The sequence below is a fragment of the Platichthys flesus genome, chromosome 1 (genome assembly GCF_949316205.1).
Source record: "Platichthys flesus chromosome 1, fPlaFle2.1, whole genome shotgun sequence".
Taxonomy (NCBI): Eukaryota; Metazoa; Chordata; class Actinopteri; order Pleuronectiformes; family Pleuronectidae; genus Platichthys; species Platichthys flesus.
Genome location: NC_084945.1, coordinates 10996562 through 11009711, shown reverse-complemented (window position 1 = coordinate 11009711; position 13150 = coordinate 10996562). Strand labels below are relative to the sequence as shown.

The window sequence follows — 13150 nt, the reverse complement described above, 5'->3', positions numbered from 1 at the left end:
GTCCTTCTGTGCTGGGACAGAGGGCGGCTCCCACAGACAATAGGCTGCTCACAGGCTGATGACTAAGGAAGGCAACCCGTGGCGGAGTCGTTATGGCAACAGAAGCTTGCCAAACAGACTGTGTAGAAAATTGGACAAGAGTTGAACACACAGTCAATGCCCCCTTCCTTCACTCCCCCCTCCCATCACTCCCATATGACATTCCGGGCATGGGATCTCTGCAGTAAAAATATGCTAATGGTGGACAGGTTTTTGTGCGGCGAGGTCAACTCAACCCACTGTGCTGCCTCAGCACCTTCACACAGCTCCACCGATCAATACCACGATTATACTAATCTCTCTAGGATCCATCCAAAGCCTGCGTCCCACTTTTTCAAATTACCCTCTAGTACGTATACATAAAAATAAACAGACTTGGTAAATAAAGATTATAGAGAAATTTACATTTTATTTATTCAGATGTGGAAACTTTCACCAGGAGGTGAGTCAGCAAATATTTGAATGATAAAACATGACGTGAATAAGTCTTTGCGGTTAAAAGCTGTTGTATGTTCCATGACTGTAACAACTATAAGTCAAAACTGGATACTCTACACAAACAGTAGCAACCTGCAACTTTATCAAAATCATCGATTCAAGCAGAGCTTTGCGTAAGCATCAACTTGAGCCGGTGCAGACTGCTCTGTGTGAGGGGGATACAACTGGAAAACTGTACTTTGGTGTAGAGCCGACACTTATGGAACAGCCCGTCCTGACTTTTTGGCACTTCTTTCTTGACAAGACACTGATTATGGCATGGTGGTTCTGGGATAACTCTTATAAAACCCAGATGCTTTCCCCCCCTTTTTTTCAATAAATAGGCAGCAGTTACATCAGAAATCGAGGAAGCACAACAATCTGTTTAAATACTGTTTAAACTTTTTAGGGTTCAATTCTTTTAAGAAGGAGATCCAATAATACCCGGTCTGTTGAGCAGGTACATCCGGTTTACATGTGTAAAGGTGCAAAACAATACGATTGATCGACAGTAGAAAAGAATTTGGTAACAGATTTCCACACAAACCCTCTGAATTCCCTTGATAAGTGTCCACAAAAATGTCCGGTCAGCAGATCGAGGTCGTCCACTCGGTCATCCATCCATAAAGTGCTGTTTCTTTGTCGAACATTTTGTTGTAGTGTAAAGTTAAGGTGATATCAAAGAGGAGTAGTGTCTCAGACAAAAAGTTTCTACGCATGGGAGGTACCAGATGTGAGGGGTCTGTGGAGAACGGGATTTCTCTCTAGTGGTGAGATTTAGTCTTTGGTAAGGCCTCCGTGTTCAGTCGACAATCGCAGAAAGCAGAGCCATGACCCCCACACCACAGCAAATGAGCAGGATCTGCACGAGAGTGTGTCTGAAAAACAAAACAACAAACCAATGAAGTATTGAAGACTGCAGGACGACAAGTTCGTAAACATGGATGATGCAGAAAAAACAAATGCAGAAAATGAATCGCCAAAAGACGCCATTTTTCATTGGCTAACACAGCAAAACAAATATATTGTCAAATTTTGAAAATGTAAATTATGTAAAAGATATAATATTCTATGTTCTTCAACACAATCTATAACGTGACAAAATGTGAATTTTCAGGTCCTGCATTGGATTAATGTAAGAAGATCCGAAATGTTAATGATTGATAGAATTAACTTTGTACTCTACAAAATACATGTTTAAGTTCTCTATACCTCACAACTTCATATTGCAGTGAAAATGAACCCAAAGTGCATACAAATTTGATCAAAGCAAAAAACGGCCAGAAGCTGCCAGTTGTTCAGCGGGTTAACGACATAAGAGCTGGAAAACATCCAACGTACCTTAAACTGGTCTCCTGCAGCAGATCAGGCATCACGTTCACCAGGGCGATGTAAAGAAACCCCCCAGAGGTGAAAGGCAAAATCCAGGCTGTGGCATTTTCTAGAAATGGAACAAAACACTTGTGACGGATTCTGGCAACTTCCAAGTGGTCTGCCATCGTCAATATTGGGTTTCATTGTATGTTTACTGGTCTCATCTTACCTGTGCCTTTAGGAGACTGAGTGCACAAAGCAAAGCAAGCTCCCAAGACCCCGACCAGCGCTGTGGACAGCTGCATGCGGGCAGCACTCCATCGGTCGAACCCGGCCCTCAGCAGGATGGCAAAGTCTCCCACCTTCAGACAAACACAAAGGGACATCTCAACCTTCAAAAACTAACTTCCATAGGATCCGATTCTCTCTACATCCTTTAAATCATATAAACGGGACTCTTTGAAAGCAAACTTTGAACTTCTAAGTTTAGGAAAAAATTTAAGACTATACAATTCAACCAAGACTCGTGTAATCTCACCTCGTGGGGGATTTCATGGAGCAGGATGGCAAAGGTGGTAAGACACCCAACCTGCAAGAAAAGACTCATTAACACGGCTATGTTATAAAGAAATACTGCTTTGCCTGACTTTGTAAAAAATAATAATGATCGTCTCGAAATAATAAAGTGCTATTAAAGTAATAAATTAAGTTCAAGCTATGTTCATCAGCCCTTCAGAATTACAAACTGTGAACTGTAATTTATTTCATTTTTAATCAACCTTGCTTTTGAACATACCATTTTCGCGCAGCATTTTTAATGTGGCAGAATCACATTGTGACAAATGTGCATGAGCGTAAACACAACATGATGGTGAAGCGTGTGCATGTTTGAGACATCTAGCGAACTTCCTCTCTGGCGCACTGATCCAGGGTTCATGCTGCTCGCCTTATGTCTCTCCAGCTGGACTCTCTCGTTCCCACTGATACAAATACATGCAGTAAACTGCTGAAGCGACGCAAACTCAGGTCCCTGCAGTTTGGAGTCAACCTGTTCTGAACAAGCCCAAAACACAATACGACAGGAACCGAACAAACAGAGAGAAAGACTTCGTTGAGGACTGTTGACGAAAGCCCTGAGTGGTCATGTTTGAAGTCAGACTGCTGCCGGAGCGGGTCGACACTCAGACAGTGAGTCTGTATTCACGCTGCCAAACACTGCACTCATGAGGGAGGAGTTGTATGTCCACATACCCCTGATTTATTTTTGTCCTTTGCTTTCATTAATTATTACAGCGCTCCTCTGAGGTCACTGTGCAGCTCACAAGCTTTACTTAATATTCTGCCTTTTGTAGTGTCCACAATGTGTTTGCATTCAGACATATTCACATTCAACAGACATTTTGTTTCAGTCTGCACCTAGAAGATATTTTTTTTTATCTCCTGCATGGAGGCTTTGATTTCACTGCTGTTTGTTGGTTTGTCGTTGTTTGTTTTTTAGCAGGATTACACAAAACCAATCAACCAGATTCTCATGAAACTTGGTGGAAGGGTTGGACATTTCCCAAGAATATAAGGATATCAACAAAGGGGGCACTTTCACCTTCTTTAACATTGCTGTGTTTTTTTGAGATTTCACAAACTTTCCAGAGAATAATTCTTTGATCTTGGGGGATCTCCTAGTTAGACTTGATGCTTCTTACCTTTTTGCTGACCAGGAAACTTCCTGCAACGGCCAGTCCGTGAGTGAAGTTGTCGATGCAGTTGGCCAGGAGGTTCAGGTATCCACTTGTCTGTGACACACAAAGCATAAAGCCATTGTAACTCACATGATTCTTCATTATTCACAATTAAAACTATGGCAGATTGTAGAATGTGATAATTTATCAGCTACAACAACACTGGCAGATTTAAAGATAGAGTTATCTTCTTCTTTGTTGTCTGACCCCATTTAAAAAATGGGGCTGTAAATGATCTGTTACTCTGAAAAAAAACGAATCTGCATTCAGTGTAAAAAAACACGTTGAGAAAGCAGCTGCTGGTGATGTGTTGTGAATTTCTAAAGCATTTTCGTTGTTGATGGTGTGATATGCTCGAAAAGTATTTCAGATGTGCCCCACCTTTCCTTTTGACCAATACGTGTTGAGACAGGCAGAAAAGATATAAAAGCACCCATGTTGTATCTTTCTACAGACGGCTGCAGCTTCTCCTCAAACCAGGGGCGGACTGTCTATCTGACAATAATTCAGCCTGGGAATTTGACTATCCAGGCCACATTTTTCACACAAAGCACCAGACCTCTCATTTTGCAGGCTAACCCTATTGTTGATGTAACGGTTACCAGAGTAGTAAACAAGTAGGCGGAGCAGTAAATCACTGCCCTCTGCCATCAATGACGTCATCTTTGTCAAGTGCCATAGAAAAATCCTTCTCTGTTGCCACAACCAAAACAGTAAAAATATGATATTTCCCAAAGGCTTTTGCCTTGAAATGACTTCATTTGGAGAGGACTGAAGAAACTAAAAAAGCGTCTCATTAAATAAACATTACACATCAACAGTTTAACTCCAGTGGTGTTTCTCTTTACTTATTTGTTCAGTTTTTAAAATCATTTTCTGTCATTTTTATTAAGTAGGGGAATGTTTGGTTTGTCAGCATTACCTTTATTTTCCCTGATCTTTCCTGCAGACTCTGTTGCTTGGAGGATTTCCATGACTCAGCATGATTCCCATTTCTGAGTGATACCACTGCTTTTTCACCAAAAACTGAATTAGGCTGTGCCTGCAGAGAAAAGGGAAGAAAAACAAAGCAACAATGAACACTCTATGTGCGCCCTCTTTCTCACATTACTAACATCATCAACATTTTTATGAATAATTTTTATGTTCCTACTAACCAGTATCATTTAACATCAGTAACATGCAATTGACTTGGAGGGACACATCTCCCCCAAGGAAACGTGTTGCCCACATTGACCATTAACACTTATCTTCATAAAAACGAATGTGAATGGAAACAATAAACAAGGATTTTATTGTTTCTCCCACTGCGTCACAGGGTTCACCCACCACAAACAGAACAGCTATTGAAAAAAATCCAGAGTATTTTCAGAACTTTCCACATGTGGTGTTTTAAGCAGTCATTTGTACTTCTGCTTTATTTTCCAAACATTTCAAAACTTCTGAGCCTTAAATTATAACACTGCTCAACATATTTTTTATGAAATGTATAAAAGGAGACAGATTTGTCTCCGGCCGTCGCCTCCTATTTCCGTGAAACAGTCAACTTCCCCGTTCCCTCATATAGAAACCACTTATGTTGCTATTTAAAATGATGAGAGGAATACAGCCTGCTGTCTTCTGGCCGCTGCAAGGAGATGTCTGCTCTGTGTCTATTATTGAAGCATGCAGAAGTTATAAAGTGTGATGAATTTCCATGACTATCAATCACCTCCTGCAGTCTGACAGACACGTCACTGAAAAACACTTTGTTAGGTTTGTTCAATGAGGAATTTAAAATGCAAATTTTACATTAAGCAAGGCAACTTTCTACACATATGATATATAAAAAACACCGACCAATACAAACTAAAGCCTAAAAAAGTCACAACCCTAGTATGTGTTGCTCAGCATAGCCTATCCACACAGTGTGTTTAAACACTGACCCTCTCTGTCTCTGTCTCACTCTGTCCCGGTCTATTGAAGCCTCTGACTATAAAGTGAGTGCTCAGCTCTCCTGTGGACACTGAAATGGCTCAAGCAGCTGCTTCACCTGGCACTTAAAATAGACTCTAGTAGAGGAGATGAGTCGTGGATTCAAATCTTCTCCCTCACTCGTGTTACAATAAACAGGAGGGAGGACAAGGCTGTCCCAGCAACGCTCCAACTACCGGACAACAACACTCTACAAAGAGGCCATTTGTTTGACAAGCATCTCATTTTGAACTGTCCTCTTATAAAATGTAGCAGACCCTTCTGTCCTGAAATAGCTATTCTCAAAGTTCAGTAGGATTGACCTGAAAAACATCATTATATAAATTCTACTAAATATTAATCTGCCTGATATCAGGAAATGTTAGTTAGTTTGAACCTAAACGTCCTTGTGACTATTTGATTTTCTGCCCAGTGTCTATAGACTCAGGAGAGAGGGGGGGCATTTTGCCCATCCTCTGAGCAATGTCTGACCACTGGACAGTTCCTGCCTGCATGATATCGAAGGATGACATGGAACCCCTTGACCTGTGCATAAAAGCTGGCACATGCCATCCGCCATTTGTCAGATCCTTGATACCTGCAGGGGTGTTGAGGATTCTGCCCTTCTTGGCCAAGGGTTTGCTTAGTAACTCTGTTTGTGTTCAAATCTCTTCTCTGTAAATTGTTTCTCTACCATTAATTAAATACTTTGATATCATTGAATTGATCACTCAGTCTGATGGTTTATTTCCTCACCAGGGAATTAAATACAAATTCCAACCACACTAATAATAAAAAAAACATGAGCAGCTGTTTCCACCTAATACACATTAGACAAATATCTCAGAGTTTAGGCTGTTCAATGAATGTCCTCCATGTTATTTATAGTGTTTATAGTTTGAGTTGACTTGTAAAATATGACTGTTTGCTTTTTTCTGAGAGCCTGATGAGAAGGTTGAAACTACTCCCATGTTTGTATGGTTAGTGTGTAGAGAGCCATTAGCTGGTTAACATATAGACTGGCATTTGGGGGTTGGGGGAGCTGTAGAAACAAAAACACCTTTCCCTTGAATGAGTCTTTTACTGAGAGATTTGCAAGCTCAACTTTGTTGGACGAAGAACAGATCTGATATTCATGAATGAACTCTGGTCCAAAACGTTGGGTTCAGACATTTTCCAGAGTTTGTCTTTCATGCAGCAGATGTTTAGATGTTTAGAGTATGACAAGTTTACAACAACAGGAAAATGTATGGAACATTCAGATGAGGGAGATCTAACGCTAAAGAAATAAAATGTTCTTATTTCCAGTGTTTGTCTCAACCATAAGAACTAATGTTTACCATGAAAACAAGCAGTCACTAATTATACTTACCAGTATGTCGAAATAATCCTTTAAATTAAAGGAGAATGTGTAGCCTATATGTTGATTGCACAGTCGGTCGTCTGATGCTTCAGTCAGCAAAACACTGACACCACTGAGAGAAGTATGCGAACCAAACACGGATGCAGTGTGTGTTATGCAAACCAATGAAATATTTGAAAATCTTGTTCTGACAGGTCTGTTAGCTGCGATACTACTTTGGAAAGCAGTGAACAGATTCTCCTCAAACACAATATTACAGCTGGAGCACTTACAGGAGTATTCGAATTTAGGTCAGAGTCTGGAGTGGGATCTTCATGGCTGTCTCGGTCTGGAAACATCTTCTCCAGGACCAGGAAGGCCAACAGACCGACGATTACCCACCAGCCCTGGGTCTTGTAGTGTTTGTGTTTACAACCTGTGGAGTAGCAGATGTTCACAAGACTGAGTGAACAAATACAGCAAGTGACAAGTGAACTACAGCATTAAATGTGTGAGTGGCAGTGCTACAAATAACACTGTCTCTAATAACTAGAACCAAGTTAAAGAGGATATAACCAAAACTTCTTTCACACAACGTTATCAGATAATATAAGAAAACATAATCTGTTTACAAACAGTATGATTTTTATTGGAAGAAATGTAATGCATGATTGATATTAAACAGAAAATCCTTTCCTTAAATGAGCTTTATGAAATTCCGTGTTCTCTGTGAAAAGCCATATACCTGGAAGGCAAGGCGAGGTGGAAATAATGGTACAACAGCAAACAAACAAACAACTATTCTGGTTTCCTTGTGAGTGGGAAGAGTGGGTCAAAGAAACAACACACACTTCAGCTAGGAAAGTGGCGATGGCATTGGTGCAAAGGAGACCAACCTGAAGAGCCAGAGAGCGCCCACGCCTCAGGAAGGAGGTGAAGAAAAACATCACCAAGGAGACCACCAATTGCAAAGCTTAACAGCTGCTTGAGCTTCTGGCATCCAGCTGAGGAACCACAAAGGAAGAGTAAATAAACAAGGTAACAGTGAACCAGGATTAATAGAAGAAAGCTGCATTGATTTAATGTGAAGTTTCTTTCTGGCTCGAGATCATAACCTCACCTAACCACAGCTCTTAAAGTTCTTTGAAAAAACCCAGACACATAATGATTAATAATTTCTAACAAAAAAACACTGGATTAAAACATAAGCACTAAAATGGCTTTCAACTGGAAAACGAACACGTATCCCATAGACTTTGATATTCTTGACGAGTTCCCTTGGTAATGCCTAACCTCTAGTTAAGAGTGCACATGAAAGCCAGAGGCCAAAAATAAATCTAAAATGCCACGTTCTTGGGTGGGGCCACTAGAGAGGCCTCAGGCTGACCTACAGTAACTGAGCCCTGGTGGTTGAAGCTCAGAAGGTGAGAAGATCAATGAATGTACCTTATAATTAAAAAAATACCATAAACATAGGATACCAATTAAACCAGGTTTCTCTCAACAGTTTAAGAGTCCATCTGTCAACTGAGTGTTAGAGCAACATATAAGATTTAAATTCAACAGCTGTGAATGAATGGATTAAAAAAAGGAGATATAGTATTTTGTACCTGGCTTAATCGGTGCACATTCATGTCCCCTACATTTGGACTGACCGCATTGAGTCTCTATGGATGGCAATGTCTGTCTGCCATCACTTTACTCCACTCAAATAAACAACAACTATTGGAGGGATTGAAATTTTTTTCACAAAAATATGGGGAATTCTGCTGTGCTCTTGAATTAACGCATATGGTGCTTACATAACGTTTTTGTTAAAAGGTCAATTTAAAGTTAAGTAAATACATGTAAAAGGTACTCTGGGCAGTCTGCTTAATTTAGTTATTTAGTTTAGTTTTATCTGTCTGACAAAGACCCGGCAGTTCTATTGTTGAGCCTACTAGGTTTGTTTTCTCTGGTTCAGGGGGAGTGGAGCGCTGGGATTTACTACAGAGCCTCTAAAGAGCTGGAGTTTTTATACACGGCTGTGAGAAATGAGAGAGTTGTGGATGCCAGAGCTGACGGATTCGCCTGTGTGGAGTCCCTGTAATGCATTGCCTATGAATCAGCATTGTGATACACTGTGTTGGGTTAATGATGCGAGATGATTCCCTTTTTTTACTTCTCTAATTCGCTGTTTGACATTTACATCTGATTTGTGTTCATGTGGATGTCTCTGTCTTAAAAATACCCTCAATCCACGTATTTATTCATACCAAACAAAATATTTATACTAAATAAGATAAGTCCTAATATAACTCTGAGTTGCTCTTTTTAAAAAAAGCACCTAGTGACTAATGTAGCAGTTTGTTTACTCGTACTTTCCATAGAAGAGCTAGTCTTGCCTGGGAGTGTGAGGCCGGGCTTTACCTCAACCAGCACGCCTCTCTATCCCTCTCATTAAACTGACACCACTGCCGCAGACACAGTTGTGAATGAGCCTCTAACTTTGTCTGTGAGTGATAATTTTTTAAGTAACTACAGCTGCAATCACAGCTCAGCCGTAGCCTGTAACTTGTGTGTTGAGTGACAGTGTGGTTGTAAAACCTTGATGTCTGCAGTGCACAAAGTTGTAACTGCCTGGAAGGGACTTCTGGGTAACATAACTGTTTTGAGAGGACACGTCTCAATCGCCATTTCATACTTATTCTAGTGTCTGACAACAGCAACACAAAAACATTTACATGTGAACTACTGTATTGGGAACAGCATTCAAATATTGTGTTTGAGCACAGAGAGTCGGAGGGAAGAAACCAGGTGACACTAGAAAGAATGCAAATAAAGATTCAAATTGATGTACTAATTTTGTTTTGAAGGCTAATGCATCGGTCAGTGAAGTTTATGTTTTGGGACTTTGTTAAGATACACATGTGGTCGGTCGTTCCTTTGCATGCTTCCTTTTAAGGGGGTTGAAAACGTTTGTTGTATTAATCCTGCAAGTGGTGAGTTGACAGATACAGTAACTCTGCTTTGAGAAATATCTGAAGGTGCAAAGCCAAGTGGATTAGTTTCCAGCTCCTCATCTGCTCACGTCGACATGTTTTTCAAATATGTTTGAGATACATGATGTGATTTGGTAAATCAGCACAGCCATGTAGCAAGGGTTAGTTTGTGAGAATAGTGTGGAGGATCCATTTTATTAGCGTTGAATGACTGTAATTGGAACATTAGACATCTACAATTTGCTTGAAAGTAGATTATATCTACAAAATGAAGCATTATTTAAAATCATCAGACTACTCACGCCTATGGTAGAGTACTTTACATTCATAGGCACAGTGTATAGGTTACATATGACTATCGCTTACCTTCAGTTTTGAGGGCTGCTCCGGCCTCGATGGGAATGACAAGCAGGGGGAGAATCCCGCTGAGGCCTACAGCAACAGAGCCCACCAGGGACAGGAGCCAAACATGAGCCTGTTCACTGGCTATGAAGGCTGCTACCGCCTGGAGGCCTGGGAGGTCATCTGTCAAGCTGTGGCCTGGTCCCGCAGCCGTGGCGGTTGCATGAGCCATAGCGGTTTGTGCCATATTCTGTCTGCTTGACGCCCCCGTGGAGGTCAGCATCAGCAGAGTAACCGGGATCAACAGAGCAGCTACAGCCCAGTGGGGCCTCCGACAGCTTCCAGCTTCCATCCGTCCCACGGCCCGAAGAGCACTTGCAACCAGTAGAGCTGCAAGAGAAGTACACGGTCAGACGGAGAGGCCGCTCTTGAACCTTTTTAACAAGGAATGGATATTGTTAATAAGCATTAGGTAAGTAAACAACGTCTGTTATTTGAAAGTTTCCCGTCCCAATTTCTTAAAGTCTCTATTAGATTTATACTGATAAATGAATGTACAAGTAAGATAAGAACTACAATTTTCTAGTTTAGTTTCTAGGCTCCATTGCATTTTGGACCCCTCCAAAGGGTCACAGGTTAAACTTGAGGAGTCTGAGTCATTGCTTGAGTCATTTTCCAGAACCTTGCCAGCCGGCCCTCTAGTTAAATCTCCAGAAAATGTCGGTGAGCCCATGGGAGAACATGGCAGGAAAGTGTCTGGAGAATTCACTGCATGCAAGATGAGACACAGAAGAGGATGTCGACTTGGAAAGACTCAGAGATTCCAGAGCTTCTGGTGAAATGAGATAAACATTTCATTTAGTGGGGGAGTTTATTGCTTTCCAGCTGCTTTCAGACGGACACTGAAGTCCCTATGTTAAAACTTAGGATTTCCACAAATGTCCAAGTCAGCTGCTTCTGACATTTTCCGGAACTTTTTCTGCCACCTGGTCAAATGTCCAGAAAATGTTAGAGTGAGCCTGTGTGAGAAAATTCCCTCTGAGCAAGTTGGTGTGTTGATGATCTCTCTAATAACTGCGGATGAAAAAGACGAAAAAAACACGTAGAGGATGCAGAACAAGATGTCAACTTGGAAATATGAGATTCAAGAGCTTTTAGAGCGATTCCCAATTTCCACAGCAGGTTTCTCTCCTCCTCTGTCCTGGTCTCACCCAGGCCCCCCCCTCTTTGAATTTTCCGAATATCTTCCGGTGGCTGCGAACTTGTCTGACCCGAACAATCTCCTGCTACATTCCTCCTATGTGCACACAACACAAACCCTGGAAAAACTCTGGACATCTATCGGAGATCATTTCTGAAAAGGGGCCATATGACACACTGCGATCCTTCTGAAGGGTCACAAGCCAAAAAAGGAAAAAAGGACTGGAAATCAAAGATCAAACCTTAAATCTACAATGTTCTATCATTTCTAAGCTGCTCATATGACTTTTTAAATATCCATCTATTGGATACACTGAGTAAGAGTCACAGTATTTATCCCTGACATGTAAGTGGTAGAAATGAAAAGGAAATATTAGTACTTGAGAAAATGTCTGCTTCTGTGTGGCAGCTGCTCATAAACTGTGAGAAGCGAGAGTATAAGATTCAACTGGTTATTGACTCCTAACTTTAGCACAACTCTTTCAGCAGTTTGTTGTTGTTGTTGCAGGTTTTTTTTAAACCCCTGCTCCTCATCTTCCTCTGAGGCTCGGTGAGCAGAACGGAGACACTTCAGAGTTGTGATGTTAAAAATACAGAAAACACGTTTAAACTCAACGGTGTGAACACGAGCACACAACGAGGTTCATCCATGACACGGAGCGTTTAACGAACACGCACCCGAACTGGCCAAACTCTCTGTGTCAGTGAACTAAAGTTCGCAGGCTAACGTTAGCCCGCGTTAGCTCGGACACATATACGCAGCGGTTTGGACACTGAAGACTGCGCAGCTACAACCAGCATCACTTCCACTAAAGTTGGTGCTCGGGTCGAAACATGGAAGCAGCGTGCCACCGCACCGCGAGTCTGCGGTTTTCCCCGGTGAAATACCTTGTGAATTCGGCTGTCCCCGCACCGGGGTGTCCCTGCCATCCAGGCGGGCTTGATGAGGGCAGGCGGCGGCGCTGGGCTCCTCCACACTCTGCTGCTGCTGCTGCTGAGCTCAGGGCTGCGATCATCCGCCGACTGCAGCGCCCACCGCGGCTTCTCCAAACAGCCACGTCCACAGCACCATCCCGGAGGAAAACACTGGATCACAGGGGGGAGGAGGAGGGGGAGGATCTGGATCCGCCCAAACTCACACTTATGGAAGTTTCTGCCCCGAGGACTCACAAAGTGAACACACGCACACACGCGCACACACACACACGCACGCACACAGAGCTGGAAGGGTGAAGGGATGCTTATTATTTATTGTTTTTTGCTTCGCATCTCTTTCCTCAAAAGAGAAAACATGTACACAATCAACACTGTGGAGTTATTGAGACAACTTAATAAAGGGATAGTTCACTGAAAAGAGTGTTTGAGTCCAAAAAACACTTTTGGAGTTTCAGGGGTAATCAGCGTTGCAGCCAAATCCAATACAATTAAACTAAATGGGGACTGATTCATCAAATGTAAAATAAAACAACAGAATAAATATAAAAAGCCTCCGTACTGCTCCTGTGGTTTCATCCAAGTGTCCAGAAGGCCCGACATTCAAATTCAAGTTGAAACAAGGTCATATACACCAAATGTCCTCTGTGATCCATGTTCATTCGTTGCTCAGGAGGAGGATAACAGGATAGCATAATGGATTGTATTGGATTTGGCTGCAACACTGCTTTCCTCTTACCACTTACCCCCCCCCCCCCCTCCATTGGCATAGTGGTGAGAAGTTAATAAGTGAATTCTCCCTTTTTCTGTGACCTATTCCTGTAAAAGTTCAG

The 13150-nt window shown here is 41.8% G+C and overlaps 1 protein-coding gene across 1 annotated transcript; it reads right to left on the bottom strand.

Annotated features, from left to right (window-relative positions):
* Positions 1-428: 428 nt before the first annotated feature.
* slc39a13 (solute carrier family 39 member 13) lies at positions 429-12470 on the bottom strand. Its single transcript, XM_062383595.1, has 10 exons — positions 12273-12470; positions 10209-10574; positions 7758-7865; positions 7155-7297; positions 4489-4608; positions 3531-3620; positions 2369-2419; positions 2060-2192; positions 1858-1957; positions 429-1394 (listed from the first exon to the last, which is right to left on the bottom strand). Exons 2-10 carry the CDS (start codon positions 10534-10536, stop codon positions 1319-1321), a joined length of 1149 nt encoding a protein of 382 aa, XP_062239579.1. The 5' UTR covers positions 10537-10574; positions 12273-12470; the 3' UTR covers positions 429-1318.
* Positions 12471-13150: the final 680 nt, after the last annotated feature.